The following is a 25,042-nucleotide window of genomic DNA, read 5'->3' as shown; positions in this document are numbered from 1 at the left end:
TTCTTGTGTACCACGTCACGTGTGACGTGGCACAGATTATCAGCAATGGCGGATAGAACGCGATTTCCACTTGTCGATTGCTGTGCCGTTATTCACCATCGACCGTCTCCTTTGGGCATCACTTGCTATTTTCCTTAGCTTCTTTTCCGAAGCTGACAATCGCATTCTATCCGCCATTGCTGATAATCTTTGCCACGTCACACGTGAAGTGGTACACAAGAAGGGGAACCTGCCGATGACATCACGTTTCACTACCGCGTGGAAATTAAAAGGGTAGGTGACTTTGGTCGCAAAATTAATATACTTGTCGTTGTCAAAAAATTATGTTTGATATATCATTTTGAAGCTAAAAGATTTCTCTGTCTAGTCATGTTGTCATAAAATATATTGTATTTTATGCCAAAAAAATACATCCAATGGTGGAATGGCACTTTAAATGCTCAAAATGGCCAGAAAAATGTCTTGACTATATTTTCTATTCATTTTACAACTTATGGTGGTAAATAAAAGTGTGACTTTTCATGGAAACACACAAAATTGTCTGGGTGACCCCAAACTTTTGAACGGTAGTGTATATACATGTTGATAACCATTATACGTTGATGACCATATACGTTGAGTACCATTCTTCCAAAAGTGATTTCCTCAAATGGTATGTTGATGATGGGGGTGGAGAGTGTCCAATCCTGTATATCAGTCCAAAAATAATCCTTAAATATTCAGTTGGGTTGAGAACTGGTGACTGTGAAAGCCATAGCATAGGATTTGCATCATTTTCGCACTCGAGCAATTCGGAGAGCTCTCTAGGATAAAGGTGATCAGTCAGAATAACCTTGTCTTCGTTTGCAGTGATGCTTCCCTCTAAGGGGACAAGTAGGCACAAGTGGACCTATGCCAGATAAACGTTTTACACAGCATAACAGAGCCACGTTTTTTTTTTTTTCTTTCCCCCTCTCCTCACTCATCTGTAAATCTCTTGCATCTCATTTCCTGGTTGTTACTAAGACTAACCACGCAAACAGTAAGTAGTAAGGAGAATTGGTTGGAAGGATAAAGCTTTGCAATTTAAGTATTTGCTTTGAAAAGTATATTAAACTTTTGATAGCAGATAGCAAAGTTAGCAGAAATTATATTCTCTCTTGTTCATCAGGCAAATAATTACAGAGACAGTGGGACAGAGTACATTGTTCTCATTTGTCTGTGCATAAATTAGAGACCAGGTCAAACCAACACACCTTTTAAAGGAAAGTAATAACCTGTTTGAAAAGTTTCCAGATTTTAGAATTTGTACTCAGTCCTTTCATTTCAAGCACTGCAATTAAACCGAAGACAGCGTTATCGGTCATATACAAATTATTTTCCTGCTCGTGTGCTGTGCTATGATAAGATGCTATTTATAGATAGACATGTGTAACGTGGCAGAAAAAAGGGAAGAATCTGTGCATGGAGACATAACCAGGCTTTTCATTATTGCTCACACCCAGAGTGAGTGCCTGTGTTTCAGTAAAGGACTCTTATTCCATACGGTACGACAATGATGGTTTGTTTTAAAGGGGTGTTGGGGCAGGGGCTTTCAGCATTTCTTCGGTCATAAATTATTTTTCTGACATTGCACAACATGATGTAAAGAGCTGTTCCAACCTAAAAAAAAATTGTAGTAAGTGACAGTGTTACATGCAGTAGTTTTTTCGTAGCAGTTTAGTTCATACTTGTACAGGTTTCAGTGATTTATTTTATATATATATATATATATATATATATATATATATATATATATATATATATATATATATATATATATAAATAATGAGTGATTCCACGCTTATGGGTACTGAAATGGGGACATGAACTTATTTTTAAAAATTCACCTAAAACCATTTCTTTTTTTACCATCAGGTCACAAAACATGTAATCTTTAATGAATGATATGTTAAAAGATAACTTTAATTTTCTGAGATGTAATAAAAACATATTTATATGCCAAAGTCAAGCCTATGAGTTCCAAAATGATGTCTGTTACATTACTTCTGTTACGATTGTCCATCTCGCGTCTGTTACAAATTAATTACAATCTAGCTATATACCATATTAATCTTATTGGAAGAATGTGTATGTTTATTCTACTACACATGTTTATTAATTATATTTGCTAAAACATCACCTTCCTATGTTTCAAAAAGTAATTCTACATTGTTAAAATTGAGAATATATATGTCCACAACACTTCTGTTACGTTCTGACTTTGGCATATAAATATGTTTTTATTACATCTCAGAAAATTAAAGTTATCTTTTAACATATCATTCATTAAAGATTACATGTTTTGTGACCTGATGGTAAAAAAAGAAATGGTTTTAGGTGAATTTTTAAAAATAATTTCATGTCCCCATTTCAGTACCCATAAGCGTGGAATCACTCACATATATATATATATATATATATATATATATATATATATATAGGGGCGGCACAGTGGCGTAAGTGGTTAGCACGGTCGCCTCACAGCAAGAAGGTTCTGGGTTTGAGCCCAGCGGCCGGCGACGGCCCTTCTGTGTGGCGTTTGCATGTTCTTCCCGTGTCTGCGTGGGTTTGCTCCGGTTTCCCCCAAAGACATGCGGTTAGGTTAATATGGGACGGCCTTGGACTGCGGTGCCCTTGAGCGAGGCACCTAACTCCCAACTGCTCCCTGGGTGCTGTTAGCATGGCTGCCCACTGCTCTGGGTGTGTGTGTGTGTGTGTGTGTGTGTGTGCACGCTCATTGCTCACGTGTGTGTTCACTGCTTCAGATGGGTTAAATGCAGAGAGGAATTTCACAAGTGTGTGATGAATAAAGTTGTGCTTTCTTCTTGTGCTTTTTATACTGGATCTGATGTGAAAGTAATTGCTCACCACTCCAAAAGTAAAACTTTTTGCCAAGGTAAATTTATGAAGCTGACTTGTGCCTAACAATGGTTTTTAATGTTCTCTTAAGGTTATTTTTTAGGTTGCGCTTTCTGTTACATGTTTTTTCCATGCGTTTTCATATGAGGTCATCATTTTTAATTTTTTTAAATCTAGAAATTGTCTGGTTTCTTATTAGGGTGCAGTAACATTTTAAGGTGTCATGCCCTCTCTACAGTGTTAGGGTGTGTTGATTCCCAGTGTAGCTGCACATCAGGGCATTATCTCTGTTGCTCTGAAGCGGGAGAGGACGGGCTTGGTCTCTTTGAGGGACAGCTGTATCCTGTGTTTTCGGCAATACAGAAAAAAGCCAGATTGCCTATTAAGATAAATATGGGTGGGTCAAAGGGAGAATGTTTCATCAGGATCCAATTTGAGTGTTTATCCTCTAGTAAACCAAACTATCACATGGTATTTGGTGTTTACAGTCATTACATGGAAATGTCTTAGTGGGTAGTGTGAGGATGGTGGGTTCGAATGCCAGAAATAAGGTTAATGCAGTTGGATAGTTGTGATGTGATTATAAGCCCCTGTAAATTGCACTGTTAATATATTTAAATACCGTACACACTTTTGCATAGAAAGGACTTCTGATTGCAGGTGATGTCATTGTATGTATCATATCCTGAAATATAAGAGGAAAAAAACTAACACACAAGTTTCACACATTTGCTGTACTAGGAATATTTTAAACTGAGTCACATGATTGATTGCCATGTTTTTCTTTTGAGCAAGTATAAAGCTGTCCTTATATTCTAATCCTCTGTATAAACTAGGTTTTAAGTAGCATATAGATCATAACCAAGAACATTGATGGCAACGTTATTCTTTCCACATAAACCTGGGTTGGTACACCCTCCTTAAAAAAAAAAAAAAGTTGTTGCAATCTTTCAAACGTTTATTGAGAATCTCTCTTTTTAGGACTGTTTTTAATTGCAAAAGATGCCTCACTGTAACATCAGAGATGTTCTTTGATACAAGTTAAATATACCGACACTGTAGATATGGCCACTATAGACAGCATTCATTTGCAGTGTATTAAATAAACTCTTTGCATGATACCTGCCGAGTACTTTTTAATGCCACATCTGAACATAACTAAAATGAAGAGCTGAGTACTGTAATGTGCTTCCCAGGCAGAACTTGTGGTTTTGGTTTTTAGTGATGTGAGGCTGTTGCGTCTTACGAAACAGTGGTGGTCTGCACCTCGGACACGTTTTCCATTGCCTTTGTATACAAGTGTTCACTAGGCATGCAGGCCTGATATTACAAGGAGATATTTCTGTTGACGAATGGACACATGTGGCCTAGTACTAACAGGCCTGAGCAGTGATTCAGCTGTATGATGTGGTAAAGGGTTGGTGAACGGACACAACAGAAACCCACGTGACCGTCTGGTTCATATGCTAGTGGTTTAAAGTGCATATCCTGGACCAAATTCTTTTTTTTTTATACGAAAGAAAGTCTCTTTACACACTCATCCAGAAGGGTAATTTTGCACAAGGCCATCTGTCTACAGCAGAAAAAAATAAAATAACAAAACGCGTCTGTAAAAATCCCAAGGGAGTCTGGAGCCAGATTCGTGACATCACCTGCGGAAGCGCCAGCAGGCTACGAAAGCTTGCACAGTTTCAGTGCACAGCCTGTGTGGACTAAGTTTAGCAGCTAGCGATTTTGCATTGAAATATGGATTTGTCACCTGAGCGCAATGTGGGAAGCGATGAGTACTAATCCCATCAAGATTGGTGTTGCTACACCCTCCTATGATACATCTGTTAACCATTTTAATAATTACGCGATAACGTTGAAGAAATTTGCAGAAAACCACCAGGTCGTTTTCTCAAACAAACCAGCGCTGACGTAGGATTCAGAGGGAGGCGTCCCGCACGCGACGTCACCAAAATCCTTGTTTCCCGGGAAATCCAAATGCCAAGTTTTTTCAGAGGCGGACCAATTCACCTCAAATGGGTTGATTTTAACTGAATTTTTCTGGTATTGTGCAAACCTTCTCAGGAACTAAGACTCTGTTCCACTTCTGATGTGGGTAACTTCCTTTGAGCAGTCATTTACTGAGAAATATTGATGTGTTTTTTAACGTCAACACTGGAGCACATTTCTCAGTTTGAAGTGTAGTTAACATGAAAAGGGAACCATGTGTAGGACTGATATGTGCCTGTGATGACAGACTTGCAGAAGGGAAATTTGTACCTTGCTAGTACGACAGAAATAAGACAACACCCTGCCAGTGGCTTTTCCCAGGTCAGGCTTTATCTGCCTGCTTCATGAGCTTCCGGCCTGCTTGCTCTGTGTGGGATCCGGTGTATCAGTATTCCAAAGCCAAAGGTTAGCATCCAGAGTGCAGACAAAGGAAACCTAGGATATGACTCATGGCCCTTTTCAGCAGCCTCCTACCGTCTGCTTTCTCACTCACCCTCAGTGCTGTCAAGTAACACAGAAAAATTTATCCCATAAAATTAGTTTTTGTAACTTTACCTTTTGTCCTGAGAGAAATATTTGAGAGACGTGTAATGGAGAAGCTCTCCCTGCTTGTTTTTCTTACATGTGGGTTTACTGAAGTGGCACTTTTTCATTTGGGATTCATTCAAGAGTCATCCTTTGTTGGTAGTATGACGCATCTGATGGGGGTTCAAGGCCTCCACCCTTTGATTAGAGAGAACTTGACCACTTTTTCAGAGTCCACCTCTTGGCTGAGATGCAACACACATGCTCTGTTTTTTTCCCCCCAGCTCATGGTTGGCATTGTGCCACCTACCCAACCTTGGGATTCTTCTTAGGGTTGTGTTCTCAAACAGCAACAACCTTTGGAATACAGAAGTCAGGAGAGTATCTCTCCATACGGCTGAGCCCGTTCAGATTGTTTGGTAGGAAGTGTTTGCACAGGGGGGCCTTTTGGAGTCATTCCCTCCTCATCACATCGCCTTTTCCCACCCATTTCAAAACCTCTTCCTGAATAGGTGTGGCAGAGTTAATGTTTCTCTCAAATGCCCTGTTGTATCATGGTTAGACTTTATGATATAAAGATTTAATCATCTTTACATGATATTACACTGGAAAGATACCCAGTGACATTAATTATTTACAACCCCAATTCCAAAAAAGTTGGGACAAAGTACAAATTGTAAATAAAAACGGAATGCAATGATGTGGAAGTTTCAAAATTCCATATTTTATTCAGAATAGAACATAGATGACATATCAAATGTTTAAACTGAGAAAATGTATCATTTAAAGAGAAAAATTAGGTGATTTTAAATTTCATGACAACAACACATCTCAAAAAAGTTGGGACAAGGCCATGTTTACCACTGTGAGACATCCCCTTTTCTCTTTACAACAGTCTGTAAACGTCTGGGGACTGAGGAGACAAGTTGCTCAAGTTTAGGGATAGGAATGTTAACTCATTCTTGTCTAATGTAAGATTCTAGTTGCTCAATTGTCTTGGGTCTTTTTTGTCGTATCTTCCGTTTTATGATGCGCCAAATGTTTTCTATGAGTGAAAGATCTGGACTGCAGGCTGGCCAGTTCAGTACCCGGACCCTTCTTCTACGCAGCCATGATGCTGTAATTGATGCAGTATGTGGTTTGGTATTGTCATGTTGGAAAATGCAAGGTCTTCCCTGAAAGAGACGTCGTCTGGATGGGAGCATATGTTGCTCTAGAACCTGGATATACCTTTCAGCATTGATGGTGTCTTTCCAGATGTGTAAGCTGCCCATGCCACACGCACTAATGCAACCCCATACCATCAGAGATGCAGGCTTCTGAACTGAGCGCTGATAACAACTTGGGTCGTCCTTCTCTTCTTTAGTCCGAATGACACGGCGTCCCTGATTTCCATAAAGAACTTCGCATTTTGATTCATCTGACCACAGAACAGTTTTCCACTTTGCCACAGTCCATTTTAAATGAGCCTTGGCCCAGAGAAGACGTCTGCGCTTCTGGATCATGTTTAGATACGTCTTCTTCTTTGAACTATCGAGTTTTAGCTGGCAACGGCGGATGGCACGGTGAATTGTGTTCACAGATAATGTTCTCTGGAAATATTCCTGAGCCCATTTTGTGATTTCCAATACAGAAGCATGCCTGTATGTGATGCAGTGCCGTCTAAGGGCCCGAAGATCACGGGCACCCAGTATGGTTTTCCAGCTTTGACCCTTACGCACAGAGATTCTTCCAGATTCTCTGAGTCTTTTGATGATATTATGCACTGTAGATGATGATATGTTCAAACTCTTTGCAATTTTACACTTTCGAACTCCTTTCTGATATTGCTCCACTATTTGTCAGCGCAGAATTAGGTGGGGTTTACATTAGACCGTATTAGCGGATCATCAGATTAACGTTTTTAAAACGATTAGTGTGCACACAGCAACGCCAATACACGATTCGCGTGCACACAGCAACGCCAATACACGGATACGCTCGGCTCCGCAGGCATCCTGCACTCCAAATCACTCCGCCCTGAACAGCGAGTGCCCTCTGGAGGGTGCGCACTCCGGCCCTGCGCAGCTCACAGAGCACGCGAGTGAAGTGCACGAGCAGTAATTCGGGACTGAGCCGCTGTGTGCGCGCTCTCAGTGCATATCGGGCATGCGCGTCACTTACCACTTGCAAGTGGAAGGATGGCAAGCCTAAAGACAATCATAACTACACAATGGGCAGTATTTGCATCAGTATTTGCAGTATTTTCATACTTTTATACTCCTTAATGAAAGGTGATACAAGGCGGAAGTCCGCGCCGTTTTTCAGCAGTCGCGTCACATGACCAACGCCAGCGAATCAGGAAGGTGGATGTCACAGTGACGTTGTCCAATGACGACGCTCAGCACAGCGTATCCGCGTATTCTCAATGTTTACACAGCACCGGACCAGACACGATCTGGATTGAATACGTGGACCCTGGCGGATTCCCGTTTCCTGGCATTTCCAGGCGTTTTAATGTAAACGGACAGTGCATCCGCGAAGAAAACGAGACAGATACGGTCTAATGTAAACTTGGCCTTAGGGGGATTGGTGATCCTCTTCCCATCTTTACTTCTGAGAGCCGCTGCCACTCCAAGATGCTCTTTTTATACCCAGTCATGTTAATGACCTATTGCCAATTGACCTAATGAGTTGCAATTTGGTCCTCCAGCTGTTCCTTTTTTGTACCTTTAACTTTTCCAGCCTCTTATTGCCCCTGCCCCAACTTTTTTGAGATGTGTTGCTGTCATGAAATTTCAAATGAGCCAATATTTGGCATGAAATTTCAAAATGTCTCACTTTCGACATTTGATACGTTTTCTATGTTCTATTGTGAATACAATATCAGTTTTTGAGATTTGTAAATTATTGCATTCCGTTTTTATTTACAATTTGTACTTTGTCCCAACTTTTTTGGAATCGGGGTTGTATCAAGCTCATTTATTCCAATTATATAATATAATCAGACCTGCCAACATAAACATCTGACAAAATAATTTCTGCTTAACAATCCGGTAGAATTACAGTCGCGATTTGTGAAAAATGCTATAATAATTCTTAGAAAAAAAAAGAGAGATGTTCTTACCATTAAATACTTTCGTTCCATATTTTGTTGCCTTTTTCAAAAAAATCTTTTTGGGGTTTTGTTTTCGAGTAGAGTTTTTATTTTGTCCTCTGTTGGTTCAGCAAAACGCTCCGCCATTTTGTTTTTCTTTACTCACGGTATATGAGCTTGGGAGCCTAGTAGTAGCGTAGCCAATCAGAGCGCGCGATCGCTCATATCCAGTGAAATGTAGATATAATAATACGAGTTATCACTCAAAATATGCCAAAAGAGCGGTTGTTTTCCCCACAAAAAATGGTGGATGAGCTCATCGACACATGAATCTGGAATGATTTGAGAGGATGTTTTGACCTCTTTGGTGTTAACAGACACTGCCTGGAAACCCTGCCCCCTTCTACTCCTCTCATATGTCCTTAGAGTCATGGGATGAGCTCACTTTCTGTCAAAGTAGACAGAGGATGTTTGAGTTCATTAATGTGAAGTGCAATCGATCAAAGTATGTTTGACATATACATTAGACAAGTATGGTGTATATAGTTAATATTAGTTAACTAGATCAGGAATGCCACTGGAAATTTTCAGCTGAAAATGGTCATAAAGTAGCCTAGTAAGCTAGACCCACCCGCCTAGCGGCCAAAAATATTTTTGCCTAGCGAGTGGGTCTAGCCTCGCACCATATAAACAAAAACACCCCGGGCATCAAATCGTGCCCACCAATCACAACGCAAGGTTTTTGTTTGGATTCTTTGGGCGGGCTTTTGCAGGAGTGACGACAAAGCTGCGCGACGCTGGAGAAAGCACAGCAGGAAAGATGGCTACGGCTAGTGAACAGCGCGCGTTTGACTCCACTTTGGAATCAGTTTTAGAAGAATTAGACTTGGAGTTTTCGTTGAAACATGAGCAGGAAGAGGCTCTCCGCTCATTCCTTTTCAAGAAGGACGTTTTCGCTGTTTTGCCGACCGGCTATGGCAAAAGTCTGATCTACCAGCTGGCTCCGCTCGTAGCCAAAAGGACGGGGCTAGTTTGTGCAGTACGAAGAATTAATAAACAGCTTTGAAACATTACTTTTTGATTCTTTCTTATTTTCCCGTTATTTTAAATTTAAGGGAAATTATTTCACCAAACACCACTAAATAAAAAAACTCTCAAAAACAGTTTAAGCAAACCCTTGAAAAACACTTGGGGAAAAAAGAGTGTACACTCTTAAAACGAATGTGTTGGAAATCAACACATCTTTTGTGCAAGTTTAATTTCAACAAGAGTTGTGTTATATTTCAGAAATGTTTAACACCACAAAAGTTGTGTTGAATATGGTAACACACATAATGTGTTAAAATGAACAAAAGTTCTGTTGTCCCAATCTGGACATAGAGATGTGTTAAAAAACAACGCAAGTTGTGTTATTTTCAACACACGTGTTTTAAGAGTGTATGTGGTACAGACTCCAAACTTGTGGTCATTATTTCCAAACTTCTTAATATCTAGAACCTGTTTATTAATTAATACGCATTTTGAAAAATTATTTATTTCAAGGTCTCCCTCACTGCTTTCTGTCGCTCTGACTACGTCACAGTCACTGTTGCGCTGATTGGTCAGAGCGTTGGCCTATACGCACAGAGACAGTTTGAAAGACAGCGGGTTGTTCCTCCCACACCCTTCGGAAATGTCTACGGATCGAGGCCAGACTAAATATTCACATTTAGTCTGGCTTGCCAGGCTAGTCATAAAGAGAGAAAAAAAGTTGATGTTGACACTTTTATAAATAATGTTTATGGTGATGATCATTCAGAAGTGATTTAAATACACTCTTTTGCTGTCCTGCGCTGAAGAACCTCAGCGTTCTGTAGCAGATTGGCCAAAATGACGGCCATGTGCGCATTAGACAACTAATTTCTAAAAAGATTACTGTTTACTGTGCAATACAATTATCACCTAAAATGCACCATCCAGGTATGTTTTCAGCAAGCAGTTCTTTACTACACAGCTGATTATATATCCTCCTGTATTCTCCTTAAAGATTACCTGGTAAAATTCTTATTTCCTGTCGTCCCCCCCCCCCCGGAAAAGTAAAGAGTTTACCATGATTTTTTTTAAAAGTGGAAAATTGCACACAAACCTAATTATGAAATTTTTTTGTTTGTTTTTAAAGGAGAACTGAAGGCAATTTTTTTTAAATCAAAATTCTATTTATCTCATTTTATTACAGTGGTGCTTGAAAGTTTGTGAACCCTTTAGAATTTTCTATATTTCTGCATAAATATGATCTAAAACATTATCAGGTTTTCACACAAGTCCTAAAAGCAGATAAAGAGAACCCAGTTAAACAAATGAGACAAAAATATTATACTTGGTCATTTATTTATTGAGGAAAATGATCCGATATTACATATCTGTGAGTGACAAAAGTACGTGAACCTTTGCTTTCAGTATCTGGTGTGACCCCCTTATGCAGCAATAACTGCAACTAAACGTTTCCAGTAACTGTTGATCAGTCCTGCACACCGGCTTGGAGGAATTTTAGCCCATTCCTCCGTACAGAACAGCTTCAACTCTGGGATGTTGGTGGGTTTCCTCACATGAACTGCTCGCTTCAGGTCCTTCCACAACATTTCCATTGGATTAAGGTCAGGACTTTGACTTGGCCATTCCAAAACATTAACTTTATTCTTCTTTAACCATTCTTTGGTAGAACGACTTGTGTGCTTGGGGTCGTTGTCTTGCTGCATGGCCCACGTTCTCTTGAGATTCAGTTCATGGACAGATGTCCTGATATTTTCCTTTAGAATTTGCTGGTATAATTCAGAATTCATTGTTCCATCAATGATGGCAAGCCGTCCTGGCCCAGATGCAGCAAAACGGGTCCAAGCCATGATACTAGCACCACCATGTTTCACAGATGGGATAAGGTTCTTATGCTGGAATGCAGTGTTTGCCTTTCTCCAAACATAACACTTCTCATTTAAACCAAAAAATTCTATTTTGGTCTCATCCATCCACAAAACATTTTTCCAAAAGCCTTCTGGCTTGTCCACATGATCTTTAGCAAACTGCAGACGAGCAGCAATGTTCTTTTCAGAGAGCAGTGGCTTTCTCCTTGCAACCCTGCCATGCACACCATTGTTGTTCAGTGTTCTCCTGATGGTGGACTCATGAACATTAACATTAGCCAATGTGAGAGAGGCCTTCAGTTGCTTAGAAGTTACCCTGGGGTCCTTTGTGACCTCACCGACTATTACACACCTTGCTCTTGGAGTGATCTTTGTTGGTCGACCACTCCTGGGGAGGGTAACAATGGTCTTGAATTTCCTCCATTTGTACACAATCTGTCTGACTGTGGATTGGTGGAGTCCAAACTCTTTAGAGATGGTTTTGTAACCTTTTCCAACATGATGAGCATCAACAACACTTTTTCTGAGGTCCTCAGAAATCTCCTTTGTTCATGCCATGATACACTTCCACAACCATGTGTTGTGAAGATCAGACTTTGATAGATCCCTGTTCTTTAAATAAAACAGGGTCCCCACTCACACCTGATTGTCATCCTATTGATTGAAAACACCTGACTCTAATTTCACCTTCAAATTAACTGCTAATCCTAGAGGTTCACATACTTTTGCCACTCACAGATATGTAATATTGGATCATTTTCCTCAATAAATAAATGACCAAGTATAATATTTTTGTCTCATTTGTTTAACAGGGTTCTCTTTATCTACTTTTAGGACCTGTGTGAAAATCTGTTGTTTTAGGTCATATTTATGCAGAAATATAGAAAATTCTAAAGGGTTCACAAACTTTCAAGCACCACTGTAAATATAGAAATGCATCTTTGATGGCTATTTTGTCACTGCTGTAGCAAGTTATGAGTGTTTGAAATATGCTCTGTAATATATCAGTCCATATGTCAAAGCAATGGGTGTAAATGAGATTCGCTGAGACCTGTGTGAGACATCGTAGGATGGAAGTAAAACGTACAGTGGAAATCAAAGTGACCGACATCTGCCAATGTTGTCAAAAGACGCGCGCGCCCTCTTTCGAATGCTGATGTAATCAAGCCGGAAGTTTTGTTTGTTTTGATAGCAATCAGGAAAGTTTGAAAAAAGTAGGCAGTAATCGGCATTTAAACTCGTTTTTGCTCAATATTTAGTTTGGAAAACAGTTTTCAAAATGGCGGCACTGACACTTCACGTTTCGAAGTCTTGCACAAGTCTCATGAAGATCGTGCGGATAAACGACGCCTGCCGTGGACCAAACGAACTAAATTCAACATGGCTAAAAACCGAATAGGCCGATAAGTTAAATATTTAATTTCAATTAGTTGCCAATATGAGTCACGATATAAGGTTACTAAAACTGAAAACGTAATTGAATAACACGTTAATTAAGAAATAAAGCAAGTTTAAAAACGACTTCAGTTCTCCTTTAAATGTCCTAACAACACTCTTCCTATAAAGGGACTTCCCTAAAAACTGGATAAAACAGCAAATGTCATTTGTGGTTTAACAGTTATTTAGTACTTATCTGGGTTTGTGCAATATTCTTACATGCGCCGCTCAGACTAGCCTTTTACAAGATGCTCCTTTGTTTGAGAAATGACATCAGTCTTTATTCTTATATTGCGGTTTTAAGTTGTCTTCAAGAAGGGTCTCTTCTAAATGCCATAATGATGCATGATCTCACTTTGAAGAAAAATGTCTCCGTGTCATGTGAAACATACTGCAGTTTCTTTGCAGTAGAGCCATTGGGCACTAATAGGCATTATTTAACGTTAACATATGTTGCAAGTTCTCACATTACTAAAAATTAAGGATGGTGGTGTATAGTAGAGGCATACGATCACTAATGCATTGTTTTTGTTTCCATTCTTAGATGAGGAACTGGCATCCTCATCTCCTCTTGGCCAGCGTTTCTGCTGCTTTGCATGCAGGGTAATTCCATAGCCCATGTACACTATGGCAACAATTGGTGCAGCCTCAGATGCACAGGACCTATTGGCTTCCATTCACCTTGAGAAATATCTGAACCACTTCAGACAGGCAGGCTTTCTTCTGGCCCGGGACTTCTGTCATGTGGACAATGCTGCTCTTAACAGACTTGGAGTGACTGCCACCGGCCACAGGAAGCGGATCCTCAAACTGGTCGAGCACATTCAACTGATCTGCCAACATCATAGGAAAGACACCGTGTTGGACCGCTGTAACTCAGAGTCAACCATTCATGAAGTGACTCCTGATGGACATGTTTCACCTCAAGGAAGTGCAGACACATCTTTTGAAACTCTGCGCAACAGCTCAGCATCAGCTTTGTCTGCACCTGTGAAACGCTCCCATTCAGAGCGTAGTGTTACTGTTGTGAAGCCGGTCCCGAAACCTAGGACTGTCTTTAACAAACAGAAGGTGAAGCAGCCTTCTCTACCCACACAACAGGAAGCGCAGATCTGCAGAAGGTCCTCCCAGGATTCTGCCAGTTCTGCTATTCTGGAAGGTTCTCCTGCTGAATTACTTACCTTAAACTCAACAGGCCCAAAACAAAGCTTGAGTAAAGAGACATTAAATAAAAGTATCTCATCCCCAGACGTTAGTGGACCACTACCTCCAGTACCTCCAAGGATCAACCGTGGGGTTCCCCCATCCACAGTCAGGGGCATGTCAAGCCAGCCCCAGCAAAGCAACCCTCCACTACCCTCTTTTCCTGACTCCCCTTCGAGTTATCAGTGTTCTCCTTTCACTAGTGTTCCTGGTTCTCCTCCTAGCCCTCCATGCTCTGGCCTAGAGATGGTCTCCAATGAAATCTACAGTGGCACTTTACCTGGCACTCCACCCACTATTTGGAGCCGCTCTATACCCATTCCCCCACCTCGCCAAGAGCTCAACACATCTACTGATAGCAATAGGTAGGTAAATCAGCATCGCTATTGGAGTCATTATTTTGGTATTTGCCCAGTGCAGTCAAGTGCTAACCATCATATTTGTATGTCTGCAGCACTTTAAACCACACCTCATCAGAACTGTCTAAACATACATTTGGTAGGTTCATTAGATTACCCACCCTAATGAATATGTCATAAATGCATATTTCTCTCTCAGTTCATGTTGTGTATTCTTCTTCAATAAGTAGCATTTTTTGTTTAACATAGCTCCTGCTGAGGACCAGGATGAAATTATTAGTCCATACTGTGAAACTCTTTTCCATGCCAAGTGGCAAAATCAGCATCTTGAGGTGAGTGTGGAGAACAAGCAATGGAGTGTGATTGACAAGAAATGGAGCTGAAACCATTTAGACATGATTTTTTTTTTTTTTTAAATCAGGATGAAAGGTCTCCCAAAAATGGGGATAGGACCGGAACCAAAGATGATAAGCCAGGAGATGATCATAGGTAAATAAGTTTCTTATGAGTTTCATGACAGTGCAAAAAGGACTGTATCAAATAAAATTTAAAGTCTGTAAGCTGCCAGAATAAAAAAAAAAATCATCTAACTGATTTTAAAGCATTAACAGGTAATTTAATTTCAACTCATTAATGTGAAATAGGGATTTGTTACTGGTATTGGTCTGATACTGTGCTCATTTTACTTGTACTCATAGTTATAAAAGGTGCTCTGATGCAACATCCGATACCATAGAACCACGTTACGTAAGCCGAATGCACATTTGTCAAATGAACAGACGACATGAAATGACCGCGATCTGGAAGTATTTCATGATTGAATATGGCAATCAAAGCAAACTGCAAACAGTGCTCTGTGAAAATATCCAGAGGAGGAGGGACTACAATACAATTAATCTGATGAAATATCTTAAAATTCAGCATAGAGTTCATTGCAAGCAAACCACAGCAGTGATCAGTGTTACAGCAAACGTACTTTACTTACAACTGTAATTAGGGCTGTGCGATATGGGAAAAAATGAATATCCTGATACATTTTCTCCATTTTACGATATACATCTCGATATATTTAAATCTCCTCTAAAGGACCCCATGAAATCTAACTTTTTACTGTTTTCACTACAATCCCTGCAGATTAAATAACATTCTTGGTTAACTTTACAGGTGGTTTTCAACAACACATTTTAAATTTTCATGTTAGTGATTAATCACAGTTGAATTGAAATAAGACTATTTTTATTCAACAAAGATGTGGCACAAACTGCAAAAACAATCTTGAAAATTGCAACAAAGGGGCAACACAATACAGAGCTGCTCAGAGCTCGAATCAATATCAAATCAAATCAGTGCAAGCTCAACACTGAGAAAGACATTTAGCCTAAATAAAAGTGCTCATTCATTAAATTATTTAAAAAAATAGATCTCCAAGCTATTAACCTGACTACTGAGAACCACTGGAACATTCACAATAGAGAGAGAGATTGAGAGAGAGAAGAGAGAGATCTGCAAAACATCATTTTTCTCTTTGCACACTTTTGAACTGAATGTTTTCTGGCTCTGCCTCTCAGATGTGTATAATTCCAGTATTGCCTTCTCTGTAAAATGTTTGCGACCAGGCAACTCATATTTGGGATCGAGTGTGTTTGGTAATTTTTGGAAGTCTGGTTTTTCCACTATACTAATTGGGATCATGTCTTCGGCAATGAAGTTAGTGATTGCATCCGTTATAGCTCTCCATCTCTGACTCGTTTTCTCATATGGGGTGGCTTTGGAGAACGAGGCCACTATGGTCATTTGTTTAGCTTGTGTGGGGGTTTTAGCTCGTGGGCAAGTAGTTCGGAGTTTAAGAGACTCTTCATACTGTACTGGGTGAGTTTTCAGGTGATGGAACATATTTGTAGTGCTGCTGCCTTTCGTGATGACAGTTTTTTTGCACACTTTACAAACTGGCATTTGCTGTTCCATGTCCTCCTCGCGATATCCAAAAAAATGCCAGATGACTGACCCCTTACTAGTTCTTTTAGGAACCAATTCGTCTGCTTCCATTTTTAATTTGTCGCTGAAATTGACAGAGCTTACACGGTAGCCTATGCAACACCAGCGATTGCACAAACTAAGTCAGCGCTGTAAACCGAAACTAGGAAATCTTCCCGCAAGTTCCTTTCAGCACCGAGATGTCGCCCGGGATTGGTTGGTGAGTGCGTGACGGGGTTTTTTTTGTTTTGTTTTGTTTTTTAACCCTTAGGCAGCCTCTCACGTTACTGCCTGAGGGACAGGGAGAAAACCACCAGAAAATGTTTTAAACAAACGCAAGTCGGAAGATGACCATAAAATACTCGATAGTTACGATATAATAATTTTATGCATCTCACACAGACTTTTCGGAGATATATCGAGTATATTCGATGTATCGCACAGCCCTAACTGTAATAAGCGTGTTGAAACTTTTCCACTGCAACCCGATTCCAGCCCTTGTCTCACGGTCACTAATGTAGCTGGCTAAATGCATTTTAGCTAAAATTGACTAGCTGAAGTTATAAAAAACCCACCTAGTAGCCTAAGTGCATGTACATGCATGTATGCTTTTCCTGGCCACTATTTAAAGGTGCTGACTGCGAAGTTGAATTCTGGGCAAAATGTTCTATTTCTATTGCTGCTAGAGTTTAGAGATGTTTTGCTGCCGCACACACAGTGCACCCTACGTGTAAATCTTTCGCCAAGATAAAACGCGTCCCACGTTTTACGATTCTGGAGCTTGTCGAAGCAAGCGAGCAGCAATATCACGTGACCACCGTGGAGCATATTTAACCTACTTTTAACCAAAACAAGTCGGCATGGGAAAACATGGCGGACTGCACTCTCCTGCCAGCTAAAAGCCAGCGGAAAAGAAAAGGAAAGCCTGCTTAGTGAGTGCAACTGCAAGATAGAGCAAGGTTAGATGACATGTCATTTTTCTGGACAGATAACTAACTCATTCTAGCTAGTGCTTAACTATCTTAGCCTTAGAATTCATAGGCTCGACTCCACAGTAGTGAGTATGGAGTTAGGCTACTATCACACGGTCTCGTATCGTGCCACGTAAGCGGCGTGTGGGTCAAACGCCAAGAAATGAGGCATATTTTGTCCAAAATTAAAGTCCTGTGACGTACACGGCATATGTGTGACGTTCCTGCGGCGTATCTGGGGTTTGTACAAGGTTCAAGGGATGTAAAGTTATGCCGTACTGAAGCGTATGCGTCGCGTATGACGTGTTGCCATGACGTAACCGTTTCATTGGCGTGGCGTTTCCTTCTTACGTGTGACATTGCTACTGCGTACCCGTGACGTATCTGCGGTGTTCACGGGTGGGTATAAAAGGGGGCCCCATGCTGTGTTCATTGTCATTCGTCACAGTCAAGAAAGCATCATGCCAGCGAAGAAGTCAGGACCCAAGAAGGGCGAGGGAAGAGGGAAGACATCAGCCGCATCCACCCAGCCAGCCCCGGAGCCACCTTCATCAGACACATGGCAACTAAAGTGTTCGCACGGCGTAATAGGTGTTCGAGCAACATTCCTGCTGCATCACTGCTGCGTAACTTTCATTTTTACTGCATACACATGATGTATGTGTGACGTATCAAAGCTACTACGTACGTGCTACGGATTTTTTAAGTGCAGACTTAAAAATACGCCGCACTCTGGCGTACAAGGAGATCGTGTTACGCGTCCTAGAGTATTAGCTACGTAAGCTAGCGATGCTGTGACGTTCCTTTCTTACTGCCAGGTATCCTGATAATGCCGTCCATACGCAAGGCTGAAACGCCAGTATGTGAACCAAGCATTATACACCTCATGTTTTGATCTTACAGAGAAAGAAACAGCACAAAAGCAGTAACAGAGGAAAGATATGTTTGTCTTTTGTTTCACGGGTCTGTTCATGAATGTCGACCACAAATTGCATACCTGTGACTCAAAACTGTCCAAGGTTGATGCAGAGTCACAATCAGTACATTTACATGCACATCCAAATCAAGCTACTGTCGGTAATCGAGCTGAGGGTCCCAGCAGGGGTGCCAGAGAAATCCAATCCTACATGCACACAAGGGAATCGAGCTGTGTGAGGTACATTGTGCACCCAAGCCACAGGTGGCGCTACACGCCCCATCGTGTTGGTACACTTCCGGTTGTCGTCATGAAGAAGAGCTATTCAAGAGTATAAACAAAGTTATCAGTTCCGTGTTCACAAGAAATTTTACTGGTCTAAATCACTACAAATTGCTCTAATGACAGATTTGATGACATTTCCTGTACATTTTATTTATCTTTTTATTACATCCACCTGCCAAGGGACTACAGGCGGAAATTAGCATGTACTGCTATAACCTGGTACAGACATCTGTCCTTACCACAAGGATAATGTTTAATTTGTACACTGTCCCTTTTAAAAATAAAATAAACTCTAAGAAGAGTGTTTGTAGTTTGTATGTACGAACAGAAGTGTTCCTAATAAAGTGGGAGGCTAAGGTGAAGTGTCATGCCGACCGAGGCTGTTGTGTTTCCCGCTTGTGGTCTCGTCACTTCCGGAAGGGGCAGTGCTGAAGTAAGTAGCTGGACTACGTAGCTCGATAGGGTTTACATGCACTAAGTAGCTCGGCTACAATCGCATAATCTAGGTCGTGTAGCTCGATTACAAGAAATCAAGTTCGGTTCAATTTCAGCCTAGCTAAGGTGTTTCCATGCCATTTAGAACTTTGATTTCAGTCGAGCAACGGCAGAAATTCGATTTTCTCTATGTGCATGTAAACGCACTGAATGTTTTGTGCGTGGCACAGTTCCATTAGTTATGCTAATTAGTTAAAGCTCCTCGTGTTCGGCTGTTTCCGTAGGGTCGTACTGTTTTCCTCAGGAGGTAGGATATTCGGTCCCAAAACGGAGAGAAGTGATCAATTCTCTTCTGCGTGATATTGTGCTTGCAAGACGTAGGAAAAATGCCATGCACAATAAAAAAAAATTTTTTTTTTGAAAATTTCATATGACTGCAGTCAGCACCTTTAAATCAGGAAAGCAGAAACAGAGCTAAATAAAATGTTCTGTTCAGTGATTAACAGGAAGTAGGTTGCCATGTCTGTATCAGTATTGATTACTGAAAAACGTACTTATACACTCATGCATTTTTGTCTCAGGCTGTTATGTTCTGCTGAATAATGAACTACAACTGCTCATATTCCCAGCCACTCCAGGCATCCGAGTCAGTCCGGTCTCAAGCGGCGGTCTCATGGCAGCCCTGGTGATTCCCCAGGCTACAGCACAGTTGGCGAGCCCTCCACTGCCTCGCAGTCCTTCTCTCTGCGTCAACACAGCATTTACCCCAGTGAACTGGATGACGACCAATTCATCTCCCCATACGCTAGTTTCACCTCACTATCTGAGAGGCCTGTACCCATCCTCAGTGGCTGGTTGGACAAACTCTCCCCCCAAGGGTATGCCCTGTCTGGGCTCCTGCTCTCCTCCTGTCTCTGCATTCCTTCCCTTCTTGAGGGCTGTCTCTGTCTCCTGTCCATCCTTTCCTGCCGGTTTGTCTAGATCTAATTAACCTTTCCAGAAGCCTTTATTTCCTCTTTTTCCTTTTTACCTTTTTTTTTTATTAGCATTCACAGTATGTGTTTTCACTTTGAAATTTCCCACACAAAGTAATCAGTTGTTTCAGTGTTTTTCTTTACCTGGACCCAGATAATATCTTTGCTTATTTCTTTTAGGAATTACGTGTTCCAGAAGCGCTATGTAAAGTTTGATGGAAAAAATCTAATGTATTATGGAAGTGAAAAGGTATGTTGCAGAACAAAGTTGTGATTTTCGTTACACTGAGAAATGTTTATGTAACTAAATATTTTATAGCTGTATAATAAAGTGCAGTGAAACAATGAGGTCAGTTTAATCAAACTCTTTTTTTCAGAAATCTTTTCAAGGGTTGGGCTTCATCTGTGTTTGGACAATGTTCCTAAATGATAAAGTACTAGTAACGGACACTTAAATAACCTGGAAAGTCCCTAATTCCTTGGAAGAAAAATTGTTTCCTAATCTTTTTGAAGGTTTGAATGTTGTCATTCCCTGGACAAATGGCTTTCCTCTATATCTTTCCCAGGACACGTACCCAAAAGGTGTGATTCCTCTTGGTGCTATACAAATGGCCAGAGTTGCCAAAGACAACAAATTTGAAGTTGTGACAAATCACAGGACATTTGTTTTCCGTGCAGACAATGAAGGTAAACCTCATCCTCAAGGCTGTCATCCTGTTCCTCTAATAGACGGTGTTCACAATACAGGAAATCCCTTTTTCATACTTCTATTTGTGGCATGTAACTCCCTTTATACCACAACTTCAATCTTGCATGAAGTAAGACTAGCTTAGAAACATGCATATTGATGAGGTGAATGTTTTTTTGCGCCGTGTTCACAAAATTCTTTGAATGGGGCTCTGTCATGACTCTCCACAGTGCAGAGGAGTAAGTGGTGCAGTGTGCTGCAGGAGTGGGTGAAGGAGCAGATGGTGTTTGGCCGGCCACGTTTTGGCCCGGGGAGCCACTGCCAGAAGTATGGCTTCTTAGAGCTGAAAGGGATAAAGTCAAAGATCTATGCTGCAATTATAACTGAGCAGATTTGGCTGTATAAGAATGAGCAGGTGATTTTACAGTACATCACATTTTCAGTCTAACTTTGAGCCCAGTAAAGGCATATGTTGTTGTCGTTCTCTGTTTCCTTCCTGAAAGAGTTGCTTGAAGGCTGTAGAAAAGGGCTTGCTGTGCCAAGGTTGATGTAATCTTCAGTAGTCTGATTTTTTTTTTTCTTTTCTTTTTTGGCTGACCTTTTTTCAGTGTTTTAAGAATGGCATTGGAATCACTTTAATTGAGGCCAGAGGCGCTACAATCCGAGATGGAAAGAGCAAAAGCTTTGACCTCATAACTCCTTACAAGACCTTCAGGTAACTGCTAACCATTGCACTTTTCAGTTGTGCCTTTAGGGCTTTTCCTTTTAAAGCATCATTTGAGCTGTAAACATTCAATAAATGTACATATTGTTCCTTACGGAATCGCCTGAGAATTGTGATCTCTATTCTGTGCCCCCCCCCAAAAAAAAATCATGATTCCCATCTCATCATCTCATCTCATTATCTCTAGCCGCTTTATCCTGTTCTACAGGGTCGCAGGCAAGCTGGAGCCTATCCCAGCTGACTACGGGCGAAAGGCGGGGTACACCCTGGACAAGTCGCCAGGTCATCACAGGGCTGACACATAGATACAGACAACCATTCACACTCACATTCACACCTACGGTCAATTTAGAGTCACCAGTTAACCTAACCTGCATGTCTTTGGACTGTGGGGGAAACCGGAGCACCCGGAGGAAACCCACGCGGACACGGGGAGAACATGCAAACTCCGCACAGAAAGGCCCTCGCCGGCCACGGGGCTCGAACCCGGACCTTCTTGCTGTGAGGCGACAGCGCTACCCACTACACCACCGTGCCGCCCCATGATTCCCATTTAATTAAAAAACATGTTTTAATGCTAAATTATTCAGCTGAAAATGAGACTGTTTGTTTGTTTTTGCTCAGAAGATCCTTACTTTGGGGCCCTGGTAAGATAATATGAAATTTATAGTCACAATAAAAAGAGGACAGATTCTGTACTGTAGTAGTTTACAGTATCTTAGGATAGCTCACAACAATATTGGGAAATAAGGATAAACCCATACTAAGTTTCACATCAAGGTTACCCAAATAAACACAATGTCCGTGGTGGATTATTGCTCCAAGTCTGGGAAAATTGGAGTAATATAGTGGAAGTTATATCTAAAGGGTATTTCATCCTAAAGCATGCATTTAGCCAATAAATACATCAAAGCAAACTGGTTTTTAGTGGTAGTTGACCTTTTTGTCCCTGTAGCTTCACGGCTGAATCAGAGCGGGAGAAACGGGAGTGGATGGAAGCTCTGCAGGAGTCAATTGCAGAGACGCTGTCCGATTACGAGGTGGCTGAGAAAATCTGGTCTAACCGCTCCAACAGGGTGTGTGCAGACTGCAAAGCAATCAATCCTGACTGGGCCTCCATCAATCTCTGTGTGGTCATTTGTAAGAACTGCGCAGGTATGTCAAGCTAATACTTTCCTCCAAATCCCTGGTGTCTTGCCATCCTAATGGATTATCCGACAGGGCCTTTATTGTTTTGCTAATCACTAAATATGTCTTTTTTTTAAATACAGTGCAGTCATTGGGTGGCGTGCAAATGTGAAGTTGCTTTTCATATTTGGCATCATGTTGTAGTGTCATGTAACACACTAGTTAGCCAGTGTAGTGGCTTTGAAAATTGACATTGGTTTTCAGAGCTCTAAATTGTTTATCCCAGTGGGTCGTCTGTGTCAGACACTAAAGAGAAGAGGTGGTTCGGAGGCAGCATATTGGGAAGCCACTGCAGGCAAACGGAGTGAATGGAGTATGGTGAGTGGTGTAGTGACTCTTTTGTTGTGTTTGCCTGCAGGCCAGCACAGAGGACTGGGCACAATGGTGTCCAAAGTGCAGAGTCTGAAACTGGACACCAGTGTTTGGAGCAATGAGATTGTTCAGGTGGGGGTTGCAGGCAGAGAACACGGGTCATGACGCTGGCCTTTGCCTTTGAAGTTCTTTGCGTGCTTTCTTTGTAGAAAATTTCTCAGACTTTTTAAAAATTTGTTGCTAAATGACACCAACAAATATTTATACTTGCTAATCACTTAAATTCCAAAAATGTATTAACAGAGAATGGGGAGTGTTTATTGATATGGCACATGCAGTTCTGTACATATAAGCCTGAGAACCTGCAATGAAGTTTGCACATACTGTATGTATATGTTTTAGCTCTTCATAATGCTGGGTAATGACCGAGCCAATGAGTTCTGGGCTGCCAGGCTGCCAGCAGCTGATGAAATGGACTGTGATGCCTCTCCAGAACAGCGGAGGGAATTCATAACCCAGAAATACAAAGAAGGGCGTTTCCGCCACCCTCACCCCAGCTTTAGCACGCAGGAAGAGTTACTTAAGGTGAGGAACAGACAGTGAGTATAGCTCAGTGAAGATTGAAGAAAAAAAAAAGGAGTCAACAGTCTTGAAAGTCATGTTAAATTTCTTTTAGTAGTAGATCTTGGTAACTGGACTCGTGTTTTACTCAAGATACAGTGGTGCTTGAAAGTTTGTGAACCCTTTAGAATTTTCTGTATTTCTGCATAAATATGACCTAAAACATCATCAGATTTTCACACAAGTCCTAAAAGTAGATAAAGAGAACCCAGTTAAACAAATGAGACAAAAATATTATACTTGGTCATTTATTTATTGAGGAAAATGATCCAATATTACATATCTGTGAGTGGCAAAAGTATGTGAACCTCTAGGATTAGCAGTTAATTTGAAGGTGAAATTAGAGTCAGGTGTTTTCAATCAATGGGATGACAATCAGGTGTGAGTGGGCACCCTGTTTTATTTAAAGAACAGGGATCTATCAAAGTCTGATCTTCACAACACATGTTTGTGGAAGTGTATCATGGCACGAACAAAGGAGATTTCTGAGGACCTCAGAAAAAGCGTTGTTGATGCTCATCAGGCTGGAAAAGGTTACAAAACCATCTCTAAAGAGTTTGGACTCCAATCCACAGTCAGACAGATTGTGTACAAATGGAGGAAATTCAAGGCCGTTGTTCCCCTCCCCAGGAGTGGTCGACCAACAAAGATCACTCCAAGAGCAAGGCGTGTAATAGTCAGCAAAGTCATAAAGAACCCTAGGGTAACTTCTAAGCAACTGAAGGCCTCTCTCACATTGGCTAATGTTCATGAGTCCACCATCAGGAGAACACTGAACAATAATGGTATGCATGGCAGGGTTGCAAGGAGAAAGCCACTGCTCTCCAAAAAGAACATTGCTGCTCGTCTACAGTTTGCTAAAGATCACGGTGGACAAGCCAGAAGGCTATTGGAAAAATGTTTTGTGAACAGATGAGACCAAAATAGAACTTTTCGGTTTAAATGAGAAGCGTTATGTTTGGAGAAAGGAAAACACTGCATTTCAGCATAAGAACCTTATCCTTATTAACCTTATTAGTTGCAGTTATTGCTGCACAAGGGGGTCACACCAGATACTGAAAGCAAAGATTCACATACTTTTGCCACTCTCAGATATGTAATATTGGATCATTTTCCTCAATAAATAAATACCCAAGCATAATATTTTTATCTAATTTGTTTAACTGGGTTCTCTTTATCTATTTTTAGGACTTGTGTGAAAATCTGATGTTGTTTTAGGTCATTTTATGTAGAAATATAGAAAATTCTAAAGGGTTCACAAACTTTCAAGCAACACAGTAGCTTCGATAGTTCTAATGAAGAGATAAAATGGAGTAAGTGAAATATACCTTTAAAGGAATACAAACTGTTTCTTGGTCCACCACATCTGTAGTGTATGTGTAATTACCACAGACAATTTCAACAAGTGTGCTTCATGTCTGATAGCTATCAGACATGAAGCACACTTATAACTCAGTATTTACAATGTGCTACTTTATAGCACAAATTTAAGTAGACATTACAACCCCGATTCCAAAAAAGTTGGGACAAAGTACAAATTGTAAATAAAAACGGAATGCAATAATTTACAAATCTCAAA

The 25,042-nt window shown here is 40.8% G+C and overlaps 1 protein-coding gene across 1 annotated transcript in view; it reads left to right on the top strand.

The window, feature by feature from the left end:
- Nucleotides 1–25,042, top strand: part of arap3 (ArfGAP with RhoGAP domain, ankyrin repeat and PH domain 3) — a 62,345-nt gene that overhangs the window by 14,847 nt on the left and 22,456 nt on the right. The window contains exons 2-13 of the mRNA XM_060927992.1: nt 13,358–14,381; nt 14,471–14,514; nt 14,625–14,707; nt 14,797–14,864; nt 19,586–19,834; nt 20,111–20,180; nt 20,497–20,617; nt 20,849–21,033; nt 21,227–21,333; nt 22,298–22,497; nt 22,889–22,974; nt 23,245–23,427. Of these exons, the coding sequence (XP_060783975.1) occupies nt 13,432–14,381; nt 14,471–14,514; nt 14,625–14,707; nt 14,797–14,864; nt 19,586–19,834; nt 20,111–20,180; nt 20,497–20,617; nt 20,849–21,033; nt 21,227–21,333; nt 22,298–22,497; nt 22,889–22,974; nt 23,245–23,427 (2,346 nt within the window). The 5' untranslated portion in view covers nt 13,358–13,431. The remainder of the gene's footprint in view (nt 1–13,357; nt 14,382–14,470; nt 14,515–14,624; nt 14,708–14,796; nt 14,865–19,585; nt 19,835–20,110; nt 20,181–20,496; nt 20,618–20,848; nt 21,034–21,226; nt 21,334–22,297; nt 22,498–22,888; nt 22,975–23,244; nt 23,428–25,042) is intronic.

The sequence above is a fragment of the Neoarius graeffei genome, chromosome 8 (assembly GCF_027579695.1).
Source record: "Neoarius graeffei isolate fNeoGra1 chromosome 8, fNeoGra1.pri, whole genome shotgun sequence".
Classification (NCBI taxonomy): domain Eukaryota; kingdom Metazoa; phylum Chordata; class Actinopteri; order Siluriformes; family Ariidae; genus Neoarius; species Neoarius graeffei.
This window is presented reverse-complemented; position numbering and strand designations above follow the sequence as displayed.